The following is a 21,099-nucleotide window of genomic DNA, read 5'->3' on the forward strand; positions in this document are numbered from 1 at the left end:
GGAGGAATGTCGGGGTATGGTATCACCATTGTTAACAAACGAAGACTTAGTGCATCCTCCTTGACTTGGACTATTATTAATACACATTCCGCCCGCAACTACCATCCCCCTGTAAACTTTTGACAATTTGACCCCTGCATATCACCCATTCAATATTGCACTTAAACTAATTGACATAGTGTTCCTTTAGTAATGCACATTACAGTATGTAAGGAAAGACAAGTGTCATGATTTAAATTCATTTCAATTGTAATTGGCATGGTTTTCTGAATCTTTTGGTCAGATGCACCCCACATAGGGATCTTTGCTCTTGGTATTTTCGTAGGTCATAAGATAGGATATATACTAGAAAAGTAAGTCAGGATTATACATTTACAGTATGTGTGCATGCTTAATAAAGAGCTTTGAGCACCCCATATTTAAGTGTCCTTTAAAACAATATTAATTGTTAAGGGTGTATCAATGACATGTTTCTGTAGCTGACTAGGAGGGCAAGAAAATGATGTGTGTAGTGAAACCATTATGTTTTTCTCTTTTTGGCATCCTCTGTGGGCTCGGGCATGGGTTTCTTCCTCTTGTTTTCACTGTGTCCTGGAGAGAAATACATAAAAAATAACCGATTATTTGAGTGTCAATCCAATGAGTCCAGGGCCCGTATTCACAAAGCGTCTCAGAGTAGTGCTGATCTAGGATCAGGTCTCTCCTTGTCTTATTCAAATGAAATCAAATTGTATTTGTCACATACACGTGTTTAGCAGATGTTATTGCGGGTGTAGCGAAATGCTTGTGCTTCTAGCTCCGACAGTGCAGTAATATCTAACAATTTCACAACATATACCCAATACACACAAATCTAAGTAAGGAATGGAATTAACAATATATACATATTTGTGAACACAGGCCCAGAACTACAGTATGAAAACAATAACACATTATTCCACTTTGTTTGATAATTGAATGCCTACACATTCTCCATGACAATCAATGAAACGTGTAAAACAATAGCCCACTGTACTATTATGGGAATGTTTGGGGATCATGTATTAAAATGGGTTCTAACCTGAAGCGGGGCTCCTTCCCTCCTCTCTGTTTTTCCACCCCTCCTCTCTGTCTGGAGTGGGACTGTGGGAGGAAGTCTGGGAGGAAGTCTTTACATGATGATGATGAGGAGGACGGGGAACAGGGGACCGGGAGGCGTGTGCACTAGAGGAGTGTGCAGTTTGTCTGCACTCCTCCTGTTGGACTGCGGCATTAGGCTTTGCCCCTGGAGAGAGGAATGGGGGTGTTGTAAGTACCAGTTACCTCCTACAGTACATACTGTCTTCAATAGGAAACCTTCCATTGGATTTCCATGCATGGATCGGGACAGACATGTAAATGAATTAACCTAAACAGGTGCAACCATCCGATGGATAATGTTGAACTGAACAGTTAATTGAAAGATGCATAAAAAAAAAGGGAACAGAGGCGGAGATCTTGCAAAATCTTGAACAGGCCGTATCGTGAATGAAAGTTGTGGCTTATTCAATAGGCTGCATTATTTTGGGACATTTTGGGGCATGGAAACACAGGAGAGCGATACATGCCGTATCGTGTGTGTTAGAAAGAGATCAGTCTGTTGTTCTATATTGCATCTTTCTACCTGCAACAATGCTAAACATTTCCCAGTAAAGAATAATCCCCAGGGCCGGCACTGGGCATAAGCATTTAGGAACTGACTGTTGTGAGTTAGAATACTAGAATACACAAGGTGCAATTTTGAAATTTGGTAGTGCATCAGCAGTTTTTCTCTTGTAATGTTACTCACAGTCACTCAATTTGCCCATGTCAGCTAAAACACATTTTATTGGTAAACTAGTCTAGCCAGCTATCTACCCCTTGTAGTATTCATGGCCGAATTACTGACCAGGCACACCCAGGACATGTGCCCAGGGGCCCTGACCTCCAGGGGGACCCCATTGACTGTGTTAGTCACTCTCAATCAGATATCATATGAACATGGCATAAGTCACAGCAAAATGTGTAGAATTGCAGGAAATTTGCACACCCAAAAAATTATTTAAAAATATCTCCACCCCATGGCAAAATGTGTAGAATTGTAGAAAATGATCTTTAAAACTGCAACATTGTCTCTGCGCCACACAGCAAAATGTGTAGAATTGCAGAGAATTTGCTTTAAAAACACATTTTCTCTACACCCCATGACAAAATGCGTAGGATTACAGGAAATGTACTTAAATCAAAAAAGTATAATTCTCTCCGCCGTCAACAGGGGGACCACTAAAACATTTTCCCCCACAAGGTGGGGGGCCCCTAAACCAAATCTCGTTTGGGCCCCCAAAAAGCTAGGGCTGGCCTGGAGTGAAAAATAGAAAATGGGGACTTGATCATCTCACAGAAATAAATGTGAATGATGCAAATCAATAGATGCATGCAACTTTTTCAAGTTGCCTTTACCCAAACTACAATAAATTGATTATGGTCCTAGTAGCTCTCATGCTACTTTATTATGGACTCAGCTGACCCATTGATATCATGCACATGGCAATAATATCCTCCACTGATTATGCCTTCACACCATAAAGATAAGCAAATGACAAGACTAAGCCATTTCAAGCAAAATACTAAAGATAGGAAAAATGGAACACATGTAGAAAGATATCTAGAAGTTAGAAAACACATCCATGCAGTTAGTACAATCGCATGCACTCACACAGAGGGACCTATCCTCTGTAATTAAAGCAGCATTTAGCAACTCATGACGATGAATTGCTTGTTCTGTTAAAAGAAACCGCACACCACGCCACCCAAGACTGTTCGTCCCATCCTCAAAAAAGGATGAAATTCATATTTATTGATTTTAAATTGTTTTACAAAGTACACAAAATTCCTTATATTCATATATAATTTATATAATGAATCATTAATTTGTGCATGGTTATGCAATAATAACATTAAGACTGAATAACATTTATTGGCATACATGCTGAAATGAACAAAAAAAAAAAACACTCGTATTAGAACAAATAAAATAGCATATTAACACTTTCTACCAGCATTTACAAAATAAATGTTACTAACAAATGTTAGACAAGCAATCAGGTCGTAAACAGGGTTTTAAAGCAAGGGTTAAGTTTTCCAGTTCAACACTCATATTAATGTCCAGACGAAAAAGCCAAGTCATGCTTTATCTAAATGCACAATGCGTTCCTTGTCCAAAACACTATCAAACGCAATGAGCCCATGGAGAGACTGCAATAGAGCAAAGAAGTGCATACAGAAAGACAGTACAAACAAAAGTTCTGGTCCTATCTTACTTACACCATGGTCCCAAACGCAAGTAAAACACACCATCCTGAGCCAAACTGTTGACAGCTCCAATTCATAAATACATTAACAAAATGCATAGAACATTTTATTTTCCTAATGGACACCTTGAACTACAAACGCTAACAAGGGAAAAACTAAACAAAATGACATACATCCAAACAATGGTATAACATTGTTTTTTAAGCTCAAGTTTGTGCTGGTAATGCTCCAGGAGATTACTTGTTATCCAGTCGCAGTAGTTGTTCCTTACCATTGACGGTTAGTGATCTTAACTGTCCGTCTTCTTCCACCTCTACTCGTTCCTGTCCATTCTCCACAATTCTAAAGTATGGGGAATTTAAGATGCATTGATTTAGAAAAGGAACACTAAAATGTACTTCTAAAAGAACCAATGGTAAAGGATACACTTTATCATCAGATTCTATTTAGCCTAATAGAACAGTAGATAACTAGTTGCAAAAAAAGATCAACTTCACTGTGTGGTTAGCGAGCTACTAATCTAAAAGTACCTTTTTGTCGTGATTTTCCTGCCGTTGATGAATTTGGTGGAGGTTGATACAGAGCGGAAGTTGCCCATCCCGCCACCCCCACCCCCGCCGCCAAAGGAGGTGGAGAAAGCGGTGAAGCCGCCGTGGCCGCCGCCTCCTCCTCCCAGTTGACCCATCTGACCCATGTGACCCATCTGACCCATGTGACCCATGTGACCCATCTGACCCATCTGACCCATGTGTCCGAAAGAGGTAAAGCCTGTCAGAGAACAGAGAGATGGCATTCACTCATGAATCCATAACAAACACATCTAAATGCATCAAAAAATACATCCTCTAAATGCTCTGGATAGATAGCTGTAGGGGAGAGTGGGGTAAGTTGTGCCAAATAATTATTTGAGCTACCCCTTGTTTCTAGGAAACCATACACAAAATTAATCATGTGACCAAATATTTAGTAAGATGTCTTCAAGAAGGTATTTAGGAAGAGTCTGTGAAGGAAGAAAACACATGGAAAGGGTGGTAAGCAAGTTAGGTCCAAAAAACAGAAGTCAAATGAATGTATTGTGTTATAGGTTTCATTATGCTTGTATCTAAACCAAAGTAGATCATTTTAAGACTGTTTTACACATCAGTTGGGGTCTCTATAAGTAAAATCTAGTATGAAAGTGCATCCTTGTAGCTGTGTGGGCTAATACGTTGGCCAGGGCCAAGTTGAGCCAATGGCTAATCAATATCCCCCATACAAATGATAATTACATTTGGTCCGTTTTATGCATAGTATTTTGAAGACACCTCGTATTCGTGTGATTAGTCAAGTTCAAGTGATGAAAAATGCCTTCTTCAGTTGGGTTCGCCGCCCTCTAGGCCACAATTGAAGTGTTTTCTTCCCATGGGCGTAATGCAAGGCCTTATCACTGGGATTGTGTTAGAAATGTGGCCCTATGCTCAATTTACCCCATAAGTTGTGCCAAGAGACCACTTTTCTTATGGTTTTCAAAACTGTTATGTTTACATGAATTCTGATATTTCCAGGGAAATATATGTAGATATCTATGTAGATATCTTTGTTAGAAATAATACAATATTTCTTGATGTAGTGATACTGAATGTAAAAAAATGGCTTAACATACCCGACTCGCCCCTACACAGTTTTTTACAGTACAGACAGGTCCAGGTATTTCCCAAGAAATTACAATGTGAACTGGTAATAACATATCAATTAAAGGTTTGTTTCTTTGGGATTCATTTTTTAAAGTGGGACCAGTGTTTCCTGACCTGGTTCAAATGCTGTAAAGCCTGCACCGAAGGGTGGGAAGCCACCGAATCCCCCGAAGAAGGGACCCCCCGTCCGACTCCTGCTCACCCCCCTGTGGTGACTCCGCCCTCCACCAAAAAACTCATCCCCAAACGGATCCCCTCCTGCAGGAGAAGAAAATAAGAGAAAAAGAGAAGAGACTTCAGTTTCTGGGGGACAACTCAAGCTATAAACAATGAGAAATAGCCTGCAAGCCTTCAGCTATAGGTCGGCAGGTAGGTCGCTAGTTCGAATCCTTGAGCCAACAAGGTGAAAAGGCCCAAGGCACTTAACCCCAATTGCGCCAGGGTTGACGTTGCTAATTGCTGACCCTGAACCTAATTTCTGAGGGTCTCAGGGGGGGTTGGGATATGCAAAAAACACATTTCCATTTCAGGACAAAGGACAAATACACATTGCCTTCAGAATGTATTCATACCCCTTGACTTATTCTACATTTTGTTGTGTTAAAGCCGGAATTCAAAATGGATTCAATTGATATTTTTTCTCACCCATCTACACACAATACCCCATAATGACAGTGAAAACATGTTTTTAGGATTTTCTGCAAATGTATTGAAAATGAAATACAGAAATATCTGATTTATACAAGTATTCACACCCCTGAGTCAATACATGTTAGAATCACCTTTTGCAGCGATTACAGCCGAGTCTTTCTGGGTAAATCTCTAAGAGCCTGAATTGCACAATATTTTTAACTCGGCCACATTCACTGTCTTCTTCGTAAGAAACTCCAGTGTATATTTGGCCTTGTCTTTAAGGTTATTTTCCTGCTGAAACGTGAATTTGTCTCCCAGTATCTGTTGGAAAGCAGACTGAACCAGGTTTTCCTATAATATAATAAGCCATTTAGCAGACGCTTTTATCCAAAGCGACTTACAGTCATGCGTGCATACATTTTTTGTGTATGGGTGGTCCCGGGGATCGAACCCACTACCTTGGCGTTACAAGCGCCGTGCTCTACCAGCTGAGCTACAGAGGACCACTCTAGGACTTTGCATGTGCTTAGCTCTATTCTGTTTCTTTTTATCCCAAAAAACTCCTTAGTCATTGCCGATGACAAGCACACCCATAACATGATGCAGCCACCACCATGCTTCAAAATATGAAGAATGGTACTCACTGATGTGTTGTATTTACCCCAAACATAAGACTTCATTTCTTTGCCACATTTTTTGCAGTTTTACTTTGTGCCTTATTGAAAACAGGATGCCTGTTTTGGAATATTTGTATTATGTACAGGCTTCCATCTTTTCACTCTGTCATTTAGGTTAGTATTGTGGAGTAACTATAATGTTGTTGATCCATCCTCAGATTTCTCCTATCACAGCCATTAAACTCTAACTGTTATAAAGTCACCATTGGCCTCATGGTGAAATCCCTGAGCGGTTTTCTTCCTCTCCGGCAACTGAGTTAGGAAGGATGCCTGTATCTTTGTAGTGACTGGGTGTATTGATACACCATCCAAAGTGTAATTAATAACTTCACCATGCTCAAAGGGATATTCAATGTCAGCTACCAATAGGTGCCCTTCTTTGCGAGGCATTGGAAGGTAGTCATTCAAAAATCATGTTAAACACTAGTATTGCACAGTGTGAGTCCATGCAACTTATGTGACTTGTTAAGCACATTTTTACTCCTGAACTTATTTAGGCTTGCCATAACAAAGGGGTTGAATACGTATTGACTCCAGACATTTCAGCTTTTTATTTTTAATTAATTTGTAAAAGATTCTAAAAACATCATTCCACTTTGACAATATCGGGTATTGTGTGTAGGCCAGTGACACAAAATCTCAATTTAATCCATTTTAAATTCAGGCTGTAACACAACAAAATGTGGTGGAAACAGTCAAGGGGTGTGAATAATTTCTGAAGGCACTGTAAGCAGGACAAAAATAAGCACCCAACCTTCACCTCCTAATAATTGAAAGTGAATGTAATGCAATTTACTAACTGTAAAACTCCAATCTAGTAGATGCACTGAACTAAATTATTCATATTATCAGTTGCTGGGATAAGCCTTCTGAGTCTATAGTAACCAACCCAACATGGTCCTCATAAAGGATGACTGGCTCCCACTTTCCTCTCCGTCCTTCCTTCTCTTTGCTCGCCTATTTCCTACTGATTGTCCCGCTCTTCCGTCTGCAGCTCTCTCTTTAAAAGCTGTACAAATATATATGTTGTTGTCAATGTATTACCAATCCTCAAAAAACAATCCTCAGAAATGCTCACCAAAGAAATCAGCAAAAGGATCTCGACCCCCAAAGAATTCCCTGAAGACGTCTTCTGGATTGCGGAACGTGAACCCTTCGTTGAAGTGATCACCATTGTGGTAATGTCCACCTAAATGAAAACACGAAGGATGAATATGGTTAGTGTTATGATTGTTTATTACAGATTTATAAACTAACACTTCCACAAAATAATTGTATACATTTGTGAAATCCGCCAAGAGCCTAATAAAGAAACGACTTACCACCTACTCCGATGTTTGTTGTTAGGCCTTCTTTACCATAGCGATCATACATGTTCCTCTTGTTGGCTACAACAGAATATGAAAACATCAACTCCCATCAAAACATACAGTGAAATGACTCAAACAGCATGATAACAAGTGGAAGAACACTCGATGCTTGCCAAGGGTTCAGGTGGAAATCACTCTGGGTAAGTACCTGCAGATCAGCGTACATCCCTTATGGGATTATTAAAGGGGAATTTCAAAGGGAATCAAATGCAGTCTTTTTCAACCTCAACTACATTTACATTTTAGTCATTTAGCAGACGCTCTTATCCAGAGCGACTTACAGGAGCAAACTACTCACATTGCATTAACACATAGTTCAACTATTGCATAACTGTTGTGGGTGCTGCTATGGTATGTGAACAAACAGCTTACTTGACAAAAAATAATATATATATATATATATATATATATATATATATATTTCAGTTAGATGGACCTTACATGTCATGGATGCAGATATCAGTGCAGTATTCATATATACTGAACAAAAATAAAAAAGGCAACATTTCAAAGATTTTACTGAGTTACAGTTCATATAAGGAAATCTGTCAATTGAAATACATTAATTAGGCCCTAATCTATGGATTTCACATTAAGGGGAATACAGATACAGTGGGGAAAAAATGATTTAGTCAGCCACCAATTGTGCAAGTTCTCCCACTTAAAAAGATGAGAGAGGCCTGTAATTTTCATCACAGGTACACGTCAACTATGACAGACAAAATGAGAAGAAAAAAAATCCAGAAAATCACATTGTAGGATTTTTTATGAATTTATTTGCAAATTATGGTGGAAAATAAGTATTTGGTCAATAATAAAAGTTTCTCAATACTTTGTTATATACCCTTTGTTGGCAATGACACAGGTCAAACGTTTTCTGTAAGTCTTCACAAGGTTTTCACACACTGTTGCTGGTATTTTGGCCCATTCCTCCATGCAGATCTCCTCTAGAGCAGTGATGTTTTGGGGCTGTCGCTGGCCAACACAGACTTTCAACTCCCTCCAAAGATTTTCTATGGGGTTGAGATCTGGAGACTGGCTAGGCCACTCCAGGACCTTGAAATGCTTCTTATGAAGCCACTCCTTCGTTGCCCGGGCGGTGTGTTTGGGATCATCGTCATGCTGAAAGACCCAGCCACGTTTCATCTTCAATGCCCTTGCTGATGGAAGGAGGTTTTCACTCAAAATCTCACGATACATGGCCCCATTCATTCTTTCCTTTACACGGATCAGTCATCCTGGTCCCTTTGCAGAAAAACAGCCCCAAAGCATGATGTTTCTACCCCCATGCTTCACAGTAGGTATGGTGTTCTTTGGATGCAACTCAGCATTCTTTGTTCTCCAAACACGACGAGTTGAGTTTTTACCAAAAAGTTCTATTTTGGTTTCATCTGACCATATGACATTCTCCCAATCCTCTTCTGGATCATCCAAATGCACTCTAGCAAACTTCAGACGGGCCTGGACATGTACTGGCTTAAGCAGGGGGACACGTCTGGCACTGCAGGATTTGAGTCCCTGTTACTGATGGTAGGCTTTGTTGTGTGTTACTGATGGTAGGCTTTGTTACTTTGGTCCCAGCTCTCTGCAGGTCATTCACTAGGTCCCCACGTGTGGTTCTGGGATTTTTGCTCACCGTTCTTGTGATCATTTTGACCCCACGGGGTGAGATCTTGCGTGGAGCCCCAGATCGAGGGAGATTATCAGTGGTCTTGTATGTCTTCCATTTCCTAATAATTGCTCCCACAGTTGATTTCTTCAAACCAAGCTGCTTACCTATTGCAGATTCAGTCTTCCCAGCCTGGTGCAGGTCTACAATTTTGTTTCTGGTGTCCTTTGACAGCTCTTTGGTCTTGGCCATAGTGGAGTTTGGAGTGTGACTGTTTGAGGTTGTGGACAGGTGTCTTTTATACTGATAACAAGTTCAAACAGGTGCCATTAATACAGGTAACTTCTTCTTAAAGAAGAAGTTACAGGTCTGTGAGAGCCAGAAATCTTGCTTGTTTGTAGGTGACCAAATACTTTTTTTCCACCATAATTTGCAAATAAATTCATTAAAAATCCTACAATGTGATTTTCTGGACCAGTAGACATCCCGAAAGTCGGTCTTCTCACGAAAACGTCTGTATTATCCAAACGGTTTGGCTTACAAACTAATATGACCACAAGTGTCACAGGACTTGTCTAAAGGTATCCCATACAAATGAATGGAAGTATTGAGGTAGTTTTGTGCCAACTAAAATAAGTTGTAAATTATGTGTAAAAAAAAAATGCTTCTCTGTCAGAGAGATAAGTCAGTTCATATCACATCTGCCACAGTCAGAATGTTGCTCCCTCCTAAACATATTACATTTTAGTCATTTAGCAATTTGTCTGTCATAGTTGACGTGTACCTATGATGAAAATTACAGGCCTCTCATCTTTTTAAGTGGGAGAACTTGCACAATTGGTGGCTGACTAAATACTTTTTTCCCCCACTGTATGCATCTGTTGGTCACAGATACACTACATGACCAACAGTATGTGGACAACATCTCATTCCAAAATCATGAGCATTAATATGGAGTTGGTCCACCCTTTGCTGCTATAAACAGCCTCCACTCTTCTGGGAAGGCTTTCCACTAGATGTTGGAACATTGCTGCAGGGACTTGCTTCCATTCAGCCACAAGAGCATTAGTGAGGTCGGGCACTGATGTTGGGCGATTAGACCTGGCTCGCAGTCTGCATTCCAATTCATCCCAAAGATGTTTGATGGGGTTGAGGTAAGGGCTCTGTGCAGGCCAGTCAAGTTCTTCCACACCGATCTCGACAAACCATTTCTGTATGGACCTCGCTAAAACAGGAAACGGCCTTCCCCAAAGTGTTGCCACAAATGTCATTGTATGCAGTAGCGTTAAGTTTTCCCTTCACTGAAACTAAGAGGCCTAGCCCAAACCATGAAAAACAGCCCCCAACCATTATTCCTCCTCTACCAAACTTTACAGTTGGCATTATGCATTGGGGCAGGTAGCATTCTCCTGGCATCCGCCAAACCCAGAATTGTCCGTCGGACTGCCAGGGGGAAGCGTGATTCATCACTCCAAAGAACGTGTTTCCACCACTTCAGCCGACGCTTGGCATTGCGCATGGTGATCTTAGGCTTGTGTGTGGCTGCTTGGCCATGGAAACCCATTTCATGAAGCTTCCAACGAACAGTTCTTGTGCTGACGTTGCTTCCAGAGTCAGTTTGGAACTGGGTAGTGAGTGTTGCAACCGAGGACAGACGATTTTTAGATGCTACGTGCTTCAGCACTTGGCGGTCCTGTTCTGTGGGCTTGTGTGGCATACCACTTCGCGGCTGAGCCGTTGTTGCTCCAAGCCATTTCCACTTCACAATAACAGCACTTACAGTTGACCGGGGCAGCTCTAGCAGGGCCACATTGAAAGTCACAGAGTTCTTCAGCAAGGCCATTCTACTGCCAATGTATGTCTATGGAGATTGCATGGCTGTGTGCTCAATTTTATACACCTGTCAGCAACGGGTGTGGCTGAAATAGCCAAATCCACTCATTTGAAGGGGTGTCCACATACTTTTGTATATATAGTGTACCTTTAAAAAAATAAAAATAGGAGCGTGGATCAGAAAACCAGTCAGTATCTGGTGTGACCACCATTTGCCTCATGCAGTGAAACATCTCCTTTGCATAGAGTTGATCAGGCTGTTGGTTGTGGCCTGTGGAATGTTGTCAAACTCCTCTTCAATGGCTGTGCGAAGTTGCTGGATATTGCCGTGATCTGGAACACATCGATCCAGAGCATACCAAACATGCTCAATGGGTGACATGTCTGGTGAGTATGCAGGCCATGGAAGAACTGGGACATTTTCAGCTTCCAGGAATTGTGTACAGATCCTTGCAACATGGGGCCGTGCATTATCATGCTGAAACATGAGGTGATGACAGCAGAATGGCACGACAATGGGCCTCAGGATCTCGTCACGGTTTCGCTGTGCATTCAAATTGCCATCGATAAAATGCAATTGCGTTCGTTGTCCGTAGCTTATGCCTGCCCATACCCTAACCACACCGCCACCATGTGGCACTCTGTTTACAACGTTGACATCAGCAAACCGCTAGCCCACATGACGCTGGCGTGGTTATACGTGGTCTGCGGTTGTGAGGCTGTTTGGATGTACTGCCAAATGCTCTAAAACCGCGTTGGAGACGGCTTATGGCAGAGAAATTAACATGAAATTCACTGGCAACAGCTCTGGTGGACATTCTTGCAGTCAGCATGTCAATTGCACGCTCCCTCAACTTGAGACATCTGTGGTATTGTGTTCTATGACAAAACTGCACATTTTAGAGTGGCTTTTTATTGTCCCCAGCACAAGGTGCACCTGTGTAATGATCATGCTGTTTAATCATCTTCTTGATATGCCACACCTGTCAGGTGGATGGATTATCTTGGCAAAGGAGAAATGCTCACTAACAGGGAGGTAAACAAATTTGTGCACAAAATATGAGAGAAATAAGCTTTTTGTGCGTATGGAAAATTTCTTGGATCTTTTATTTCAGCTCATGAAACATGGGACCAACACTTTACATGTTGTGTTCATATTTTTGTTCAGTGTATCATAAATACTGTGTTCTCACGACTTCAAACACCTTTCAAAATGTATGACTTACCATCTGACAGAACTTCATAGGCCTCAGAAAGTTCTTTGAACTTTTTCTCTGCCTCTTCCTTATTTTCTGGGTTTTTATCTGGATGCCATTTTAGTGCCAATTTTCTGTACCTAAAAGACGATAAATACATTAAACAGCAACTCAAGGGGCCTGTTTCATACAAACGTTTCATTATCTCAGTATAGATCACACATTTAAAATATCAGAAAGGCCTACATCTACATCTAGTGCCAGTCTATCTATTGCAGGGATGGGCAACTGGCGGCCTTGTGAGCCGCCCTCCTCTTCTATGCCCACGGATCAATTTCCCAAAACATTTATGAAAAATAAAAATAGAATAGAATAGTAGTATGCAATTTCCAAATGTGGTTGTGCATCAGCGGTTTCTCTTGTTATGTCAGTCACTCAATTAGTTGCCTGACGACTCAAACTGAATTCTTCCACTACAAACTGTACTTCAGTCTGAGACTGCCATTGTTGAAGTTGTTTATGGTGAGGTCAAAATGAGGGGTGTGATACAAAAAAAAAGTAATCAGCAATTGGATCATCTCTATCCAATCAGAGTATCAAAGCCAATGATGAATTTTCAAAATGCCGCTTTACCCAAGTGTGTTCTGGCTCTGGCCCAACCCATCGGTTTCTGGGACAAACCAGAATGGTTAGAATGTGTTTGAGTTCTAGAAATTGTCGGGGAGGCACTCAGATCCAGACTCATTGTGGAGAAGAAACTAACAGTGGTGTAGCGTTTGGCCGGAGCAAGGAGTTTGGGTAGCCAGGCAACTCAATTAGCCCATGTCAGCTAAAATGATTTAGATTGGTAAATTAATCTAGCCAGCTATCTAAACCTGTAGTAATCATGATCAAATGATGGACCGGTGGGCCCCCATTGATTTTGTTGCTCGCACTCAGATATCATATTAACATGGCATGAGTCAGGGAAAAATGTGTAGAATCGCAGGAAATGAGTTATAAAAAAAGCACAATATTTTCTCTGCCCCATGGAAAATGTCTCGAATTGCATCAAACTTGCAACATTTTCTCTACGCCCCAAGGCATTAATTCAAACGTACATTTGCTCTCTCCGCTGTCAAGAGGGGGGACGCTAAAATGGGGCCCCCAACAAAATATCCCTTAGGGACCCCTCTGACTGCATGTGTGGGTATGGACGTGGGTACACAGACCCACAAACCACTGCAGCCCCTCATGATGAGTTCAGATCAAAGTTGACCCTCCCTGATCTATTGGAATACATACAGTGCCTTCAGAAAGTATTCATACCCCTTGGCTTATTCCACATTTTGCTGTGTTACAGCCTGAATAAAAAAAATATTAAATTGATTCTCTCACCCATCTACACACAATACCCAATAATGACAAAGGGAAAACATGTTTAGACATTTTAGCAAAATGTATTGAAAATGAAATACAGCAGTATCTCATTTACATAAGTATTCACACATGTTCTAATCACATTTGGCAGCAATTACAGCTGTGAGTCTTTCTGGGTAAGTCTAAGAGCTTTGCAAACCTGTATTGTACAATATTTGCACATTATTATTTTTACAATTCTTCAAGCTCTGTCAAGTTGGTTGTTGATCATTGCTAGACAGCCATTTTCAATTCTTGCCATTGATTTTCAAGCTGATTTAAGTCCAAATTTTATCTAGGCCACTCAGGAACATTCAACGTCTGCTTGGTAAGCAACTCCAGTGTATATTTGGCCTTGTGTTTTAGGTTACTGTCCTGGTGAAAGGTGAATGTTTCCCAGTGTCTGTTGGAAAGCATACTGAACCAGGTTTTCCTCTAGAATTCTGCCTGTGCTTAGCTCTATTCCGTTTATTTAAAAAAAGAATCCCTAGTCATTGCCGATGACAAGCATACCCATAACATGATGCAGCCACCACCATGCTTGAAAATATGAAGAGTGGTACTCATAATGTGTTGTGTTGGATTTGCCCCAAACATAACGCTTTGATTCAGGACATAAAGTTGATTTCTTTGCCACATTTTTTGCAGTTTTACTTTAGTGCCTTATTGCAAACAGGACGCATGTTTTTGAATATTTTTATTCTGTACAGGCTTCCTTCTTTTCACTCTGTCATTTATGTATGTGTGGGGTATAGAGATGAGGTAGTCATTTAAAAATCATGTTAAAGACTAGTTTTGCACACAGTGTGAGTCCATGCAACTTATTATGTGACTTGTTAAGCACATTTTTTGGCTTTTTTTAGGCTTGCCATAACAAAGGGGTTGAATACTTATTGACTCAAGACATTTTAGCTTTTCATTTTTAATTAATTTGCACAAATGTCTAAAAACATAATTCCACTTTGACATTTTTTTTTTGACATGATGGGGTATTGTGTGTATACCAGTGATACAAAATCTCAATTTAATCCATTTTAAATTCAGGCTGTAACACAACAAAATGTGTAAAAAGTCAAGGGGTGTGAATAATTCCTGAAGGCACTGTATGCAGCACTTGACAAGGATACTTACGCTTTTTTAATGTCTTCCTGAGATGCATTTCTTTGGACTCCTAAAATGTGATAATATTCCACCATGGTTTTGTAGAACTTTTTCGAACTTTTCAACCTGTGTAAAGAGAAAACAGTAAAGTAGAATATGCAGGACTGCACATCTTAAACTAGTTGGGTTTCTCAACTCCACAATATGTACATCTCGGTGGAGTTGGGTTGAGACGACTGTGGACGGAGTGTACCTCCGACTACATTGAGTCACTGTCAGTTCATAAGAGGAAACAGTCAGTGGTTGCATTTGACATTTGCATCAGCGGTTTGAAAATGTTTTAGTAAAAGTAATAATTTCAGAAATCAAAGAAAAGCACGCAGCTATAGTGGAAAAACAGAGGTACACGGTAAGGGTGTCAGATGTTTTTTTTTTTTTTTGTTACAACTGACAGCGACTCGATCTAGTTGTCTCCGCTCAACTCCATTGATGTGATCAGTGGTGTGTATTCATGGTTGCCAATGGAAGCCAGATTTCCCCAAATACTTGACCAATAAATACATTACAATTATAAGATCATTATCTTTCATCTCTCTGTGTTTTCACAATTCGGAAGTGGCTGAATCTCACCGGAGAAATCATCTGAGCTAGGGAAACAGCGCCCCTCTGTCTCAGTATGTGTAGCCCATGTACCTGACGCTGTCTGGACCAAATGAGTATAACATGTTGCCACCGTAGCGTTTGATTAATGCCAGCAAGCATTTGGCCTGGAGATGGGCATTTGGACTTCTGGTTTTGACTTAATTCTCTATACAGGCCAATGATTATGACGGAGATTCTAATCTAACCATAAATTAGTATGTTGTGCCACTGGCCTGAGACGATTTAAGTTCAATATGTAGCCTAGCAGGCTCACATTAACTAACTAGCTAGCCCATGCAAGGAAGTCAGGCTAGCAAGCATTTTAGCTAGGTAGCCTATGACAACAAAAACTGAAAGTGTACTGTATGACAGAGCCATAGACCGTTTTGCCAACATGAAAGAGAGGAGGATGGCATTGGCGTTCAACTAGTCTACAAGTAGGGTGAGTCAACATTTGTGGTTTTACTTGCATGCATGCAAGCACGCACAGACACACACACCAGTACCATGGACAGCCACATGACATTTAGCATCATTGATTGGACTAAATTTGGGTATCTTTAAGTTTGTTTTCGGTTATTAAACTAAGCATATATAGCCTTGTTGATTTGATGATGTTTAAATGTTTAATTTGAAATGGTGCTGGAATAGCAGAGGCAGTGCTCCTGTTGTCTTTGTGCTGACTTGCGGTAACTGTGGTTCTAAATCAGTAGTTGTTTAGTAAACTGTCGAAAACATTAACTTGCTTGACCATGCTGCAAGTGATATAACTGTTTGTATGCAATGTTTGCTTTGTGGACTTCACCGGACAGATGTTGCTCTCCGGTTTTGTGATGAAACAAACGTATGTGTAGTTGAATTTATTCTGCCACTGTGTGACTGTTGTCTTTTTGTTGTCACTGCCTTATTGTATATCATGGTGGTGTATGAAGGAATGGGTTATTAAGCAAACAATGCAATTATCACAACATAGGTTCTAGTATGGCTTTTTTACTGGCTTGGCTTGCTCAGTGATTTTACCCACGCACCCCTTACTGGATGTGAAGTACATCATGGAGTTGAGAAAAGCTCAGCTAATCTTATACAAACTATGCAAATGGTCAATTATTTCCCCAGGATTCAGGGAACAAAATATCCAAGATGACACAATGGAAGTACAGAAGCACCATGAATATGGGCTAATCTAGGACTCCAATTACTTTATCCTCCAGAGACTGGACTGGCAGTTGTCTGGTAACTAATTCGTATGTCTGAGTGACAGCTGGATGGTTACGGTGCCATAAGGTCAACGCTTTATCATCCAAAGAGTTGACATTCTGGCGGCGCAGTGTTAAGTTTAACCCCTGGTACAACTTCACAATAAACAGGCCTGATTGACAACCCCCCGAGTCAACCACTGGGGGGAAAGTTACAATAGTCCGTATACTGAAGCTCCAGGACTGAACTACCTAACATTTACTAGCAGTGGGAAATGACGCGTTGTGCTGCGCCTGCTAGCCATGTATATGTCAGCTAGCTAGCTACTGTTTACAGTGTTTAGTTATGTAGCTATTTTTTCACTTCAAAATAAATGTAACGTTATATAACTTGGTACAGTCTCATCTTTTTCTCTTTCCACCATATCTAGCTAATGCGTTTGTGCTGCTCACTATGCTAAAGTTAGCTCGATAGCATAGCCAGGGGTGTATTCATTACGCCAATAGTTGTAAAACGTTTCGTCTGTTACAAAACATTTTACAACAGAAAACGTTTATTCCAAACTGTTTCCGTTTGGCAACGAAGACGAGTTTCTATTGGACAAATTCTGTTTCGTTCCGCTATCTCTGTTTCCGTTTGGTTCTTACGGTAAACGGTTTCCGCTGCAAGACGTAATGAATACACCCCCAGTTTTGTTCGCCGTCCTGACTGTGCCTCCTAGCATGAAACATTAGCTAGCAACTCAACACTAATAATACCAACGCGAAAGACCATACTGAGTGTTCTAGCCAACATCTAAATGTTGCTGTAACTTGCGTTGCTGTCGAATTGATCATTCTGGCTAGGTAGGTAATGCTAACTAACAGGCCAGCAAGCTACTGTAGCTAACGTTACTGTTTTTGTGATGATGGTGATGCCCAGCAATCAAACTCAAAGTAATGTGTCACTTGTAAAACAAAAGACGAGGTCAAATTACCTTCCTCTTCAGCCGTCCCAGTTTTCTTTTATAGCCTAATAAGTTTCCAGTGCTGATTTATAATCGTTTTCCAGTTAGGGTTATTCTAGAAAATGCTGCTTTGCTCCAGAAAAATGTCAGCAGCCTTGGGTTTTTGTGGATTTGACGTAACATCCGGTTAGCTACTGCTCTTCTTCTTTGATGTTTAGTTACGACGGCCAGTCTATCAGTTGGCGCAACCTCGCCCCCATATATTTTTTTTAATGCTGGGGGAATAACCAATGATATGCTGTAGAAAGGTTGATTGTTTAGCAACAAAACCGACGCGTGCACAAACTATTGGGGCAGAACAAATGGGTTTGGCTTAGATTGTTGACAACATGTAAACTATATTTCGTCTTCAATGTTTATTGAAAACATAAATACATTTGAACAATGGGCACTTGTTGTCCCTCAAATACATAATTACAGTTGTTGGTTAGTTAGCTAGCGAATTTTAACCATATTAGCATTGACATGAAATCAGTCAAAACAAGACATGGTACCAAGAACAAGATTAAACTAGCTGAAACGAGTCACTTAAGATTCCCGACATGACAGTTTCTTGTCATTGTTGGTAGCTATCTGGCTATCCAGAATCACAATAACTCATGGAATTCTGCCCCATTGAAGCATAAGCATCGTTTTCGTGACGTTGTCAGCTAACCCATCTATACCTCATTTATAAAAACAGGGCACATTCTGTGAAATAACAGTGAAATAATAGAAGATGAAACCTTATTCGTTTACTCTTCACTTCAATGTTAATCATTTGCATAACCTTCATTTGCCTTATTTATTTTTTTACATGCATTTATTTGTCTACCTTGTCTGATTAACAGGAGCAAACAGGAAGGGGGTGTATTTTGCCACTAGAAAAATTGTTTAGCCCAAATACATCCTTGCCCTCTCTGGAAAATTATCATTACTTCTCACCAATATGTACTGTCTCTATACAATGAACACCAAACGTATTGGGACAGTGACAATATTTATTTTATTTTGGCTCTGTACTCCAGCATTTTGTATTTGATTATTATACAATGACTATGAGGTTAAAGTGCAGACTGTCAGCTTTAATTTGAGGATATTTTCATTGATATCGGGTGAACAGTTTAGAAATTACAGCACTTTTTGTACACAGTCCCCCTATTTTAGAGTATTGGGACAAATGCACTTATATGTGTATTAAAGTAATCAAAAGTTAAGTTAATAACGTAGTGTTATTTTACAGTCACTTTTATTGTAAATAAGCATAGAATATGTTTCTAAACACTTCTACATGAATGTGGATGCTACCATGATTACGGATAGTCCTGAATGAATCGTGAATAAGGATGAGTGTGAAAGTTACAGACGCACAAATATCATACCCCCAAGACATGCTAACCTCTCACCATTACAATAACAGGGAAAGTTATATTTTTGGGGGGAGGGATGATATTTATGCCTTTTATAACTTTCTCTCTCATCATTATTCACGATAAATTCAGAACTATCCGTAATCATGGTAGCATCCACATTAATGTAGAATTGTTTAGAAGCATTCCATTATTATTTACAATCAATGTGTCACTTTTGGAGCTCACTGTAACTTTCCTTGTTATCCACACTCAGCATAATTTTCTTCTTGAAAATCAATAATAGATGAACAAAGAAAATGATGACCCCCCCCCACCGAACCTTAAAAAGTCCACTCCTTCGTTTCCTCCCTCAGCTCCTCAAGGAAGGTTATATGTCTATTTTTATCTCTAGTTATTAAATAACAGCTCATAAGAATGTAGAGTCAGAGTCAGTCTGAATAATCGATTCTGCCATCCTCAGTCACCCACAGTCTTATAAATAAGTCAGGCCTGGTGCTGCATTAGTGGGAGAGGGACTGATTGGACTGCATTTACTGTGTGAAAAAAAGATCTTAGACCTCTTGTAAAAAATAACTACTCCTGATTACCTTGGTTGGCTAAAACAGTGGGCTGCAAGCAACTCAGACCTACTGTATATTTATTACATTGCCTTTCCAATGATTATACCTTAGAAATAGATTTCACTGGAAAGAACCCATCTATGAATCTAAAGAGATATAAGTAAATACCTCAGCAACACACTCATCTAAAATATTGTCTAGGCCTGCATCATTAAATAAACCAAGTGAAAATGGTGGGTTTATTATAATACAAATGATTTTTCAGTGTTTTTTTTCCCATTCAACAATTTGTGAATAAAGGTTTGTGTTAACCAATTCATAATACCCTCTTCATTCAGTGTTCAGGAAAGAGAGAGAGCGCATGAAGGAGAAGATGAGACTGGAGTGAGAGTTATAGGCTTTTTATAGACACTGCCTTGAATGAATTACTTCCAATGAGCAGCAGAGTCAGATTAGAGTCTTGTAACAGGACTTCCAATTAAGCCTGACAGACTGCACTGGGGAAAGCAAATGGGGTCGAAGCAATAACCTCTCCAGCTTAAAGGAATATCATTTCACATTGTGACACTGTGCATTGCATTACATTTCACATACCATGTACATTGTTATATACCAGATATAGGATTGTAAAGCATGTGATCCCTTAAGTGTGAACATTGTATCAGCGGCTTCATGAGTAACCTCAACCAAATTGTTGCAAATTGTCATTCTCTCACACTGGTGCTGTCATTGTAATTGTCTATATGTCTCAGACTTTGGGTAAGAACTAGGTGATATCTTTTAACTTATTTGGGAGAGGGGAGGAGCTGCTGCTAATGCTGTAGGTGGTGGCATGGAGGTTTAGGCCAAGCTAGTATTGATTGATCCCTCTTCATATTGTACCTTTGGGAGATTGCGAGAGTTGCATAGGCACTTAGGATATTAAACAAGATGCAAACTTTAGTGGGCCAAACCTTTTAGTGGTGTCATTAATTAAACTGGCATTGTGTACATGGGCACTGGCTGGCAGCGGAGGCAGACAGCGGGGGTATGCGGTGTAGCTGGCAGGCTCACTCTCAGAAAACAACCAATGCCAATGAATGATGCAATGGCGCTAAATTCCCATAGGTGCAAACTTTTCATGAGAGTCTTTCTCAAAAGACTCCATTACTGTAGACCTTGACTGTTTTTTTCAATAGCATGAGGTCCAAGTGAGTAACCATTCTGCTGAACTACACTAACCCATTTTTCACATTTGGCCATAAACTTTACCAGCTCATGAATAGGCTGAGAAAGCTATACATCACTTCCTCTTCCGAAGACTTTTCCCGCCTTTGAGCTCCATAGCAAAAGCAACTCCGGAGTCACACTAACATATCTTACATCAAATGTAGGCATGGATGTTGCCTGGGGGCATCATGTTAACATGATAATGATCCATATCCGCCTTGAAGGACCATGAAAAAGAGTATCGTGTGGCATACCGACCAGAAGTTTTACCAATGTTTTTACTGAGTGTGGTAATATAAATCTAATTTTCTCTCAATATATGATCCTTTCCCTC

At 40.2% G+C, this 21,099-nt stretch overlaps 1 protein-coding gene across 1 annotated transcript; it reads right to left on the reverse strand.

Moving 5' to 3' along the window:
- Positions 1-10: 10 nt before the first annotated feature.
- LOC121580950 (dnaJ homolog subfamily B member 6) lies at positions 11-17,776 on the reverse strand. The gene is made up of 10 exons (XM_041896175.2): positions 17,615-17,776; positions 14,830-14,925; positions 12,331-12,440; positions 7,615-7,680; positions 7,371-7,481; positions 5,097-5,240; positions 3,840-4,077; positions 3,581-3,651; positions 1,061-1,264; positions 11-591 (listed from the first exon to the last, which is right to left on the reverse strand). Exons 2-10 carry the CDS (start codon positions 14,892-14,894, stop codon positions 521-523), a joined length of 1,080 nt encoding a protein of 359 aa, XP_041752109.1. The 5' UTR covers positions 14,895-14,925; positions 17,615-17,776; the 3' UTR covers positions 11-520.
- Between the last annotated feature and the right edge of the window lie 3,323 nt (positions 17,777-21,099).

Source organism: Coregonus clupeaformis, chromosome 14 (assembly GCF_020615455.1).
Source record: "Coregonus clupeaformis isolate EN_2021a chromosome 14, ASM2061545v1, whole genome shotgun sequence".
Classification (NCBI taxonomy): domain Eukaryota; kingdom Metazoa; phylum Chordata; class Actinopteri; order Salmoniformes; family Salmonidae; genus Coregonus; species Coregonus clupeaformis.

What these genes read in the sequence shown, in the direction of transcription:
- LOC121580950 (XM_041896175.2), bottom strand. Translation starts at nt 14,894, where the DNA reads ATGGTGGAATATTATCACATTTTAGGAGTCCAAAGAAATGCATCTCAG. An exon ending in CTTTACAGCATTTGAACCAG is followed by an intron (nt 4,078 to 5,096) that starts GTCAGGAAACAC and finishes GTTCTCTGACAG; the next exon opens with GCTTTACCTCTTTCGGACAC. An exon ending in AGGAAAATCACGACAAAAAG is followed by an intron (nt 3,652 to 3,839) that starts GTACTTTTAGAT and finishes CCCATACTTTAG; the next exon opens with AATTGTGGAGAATGGACAGG.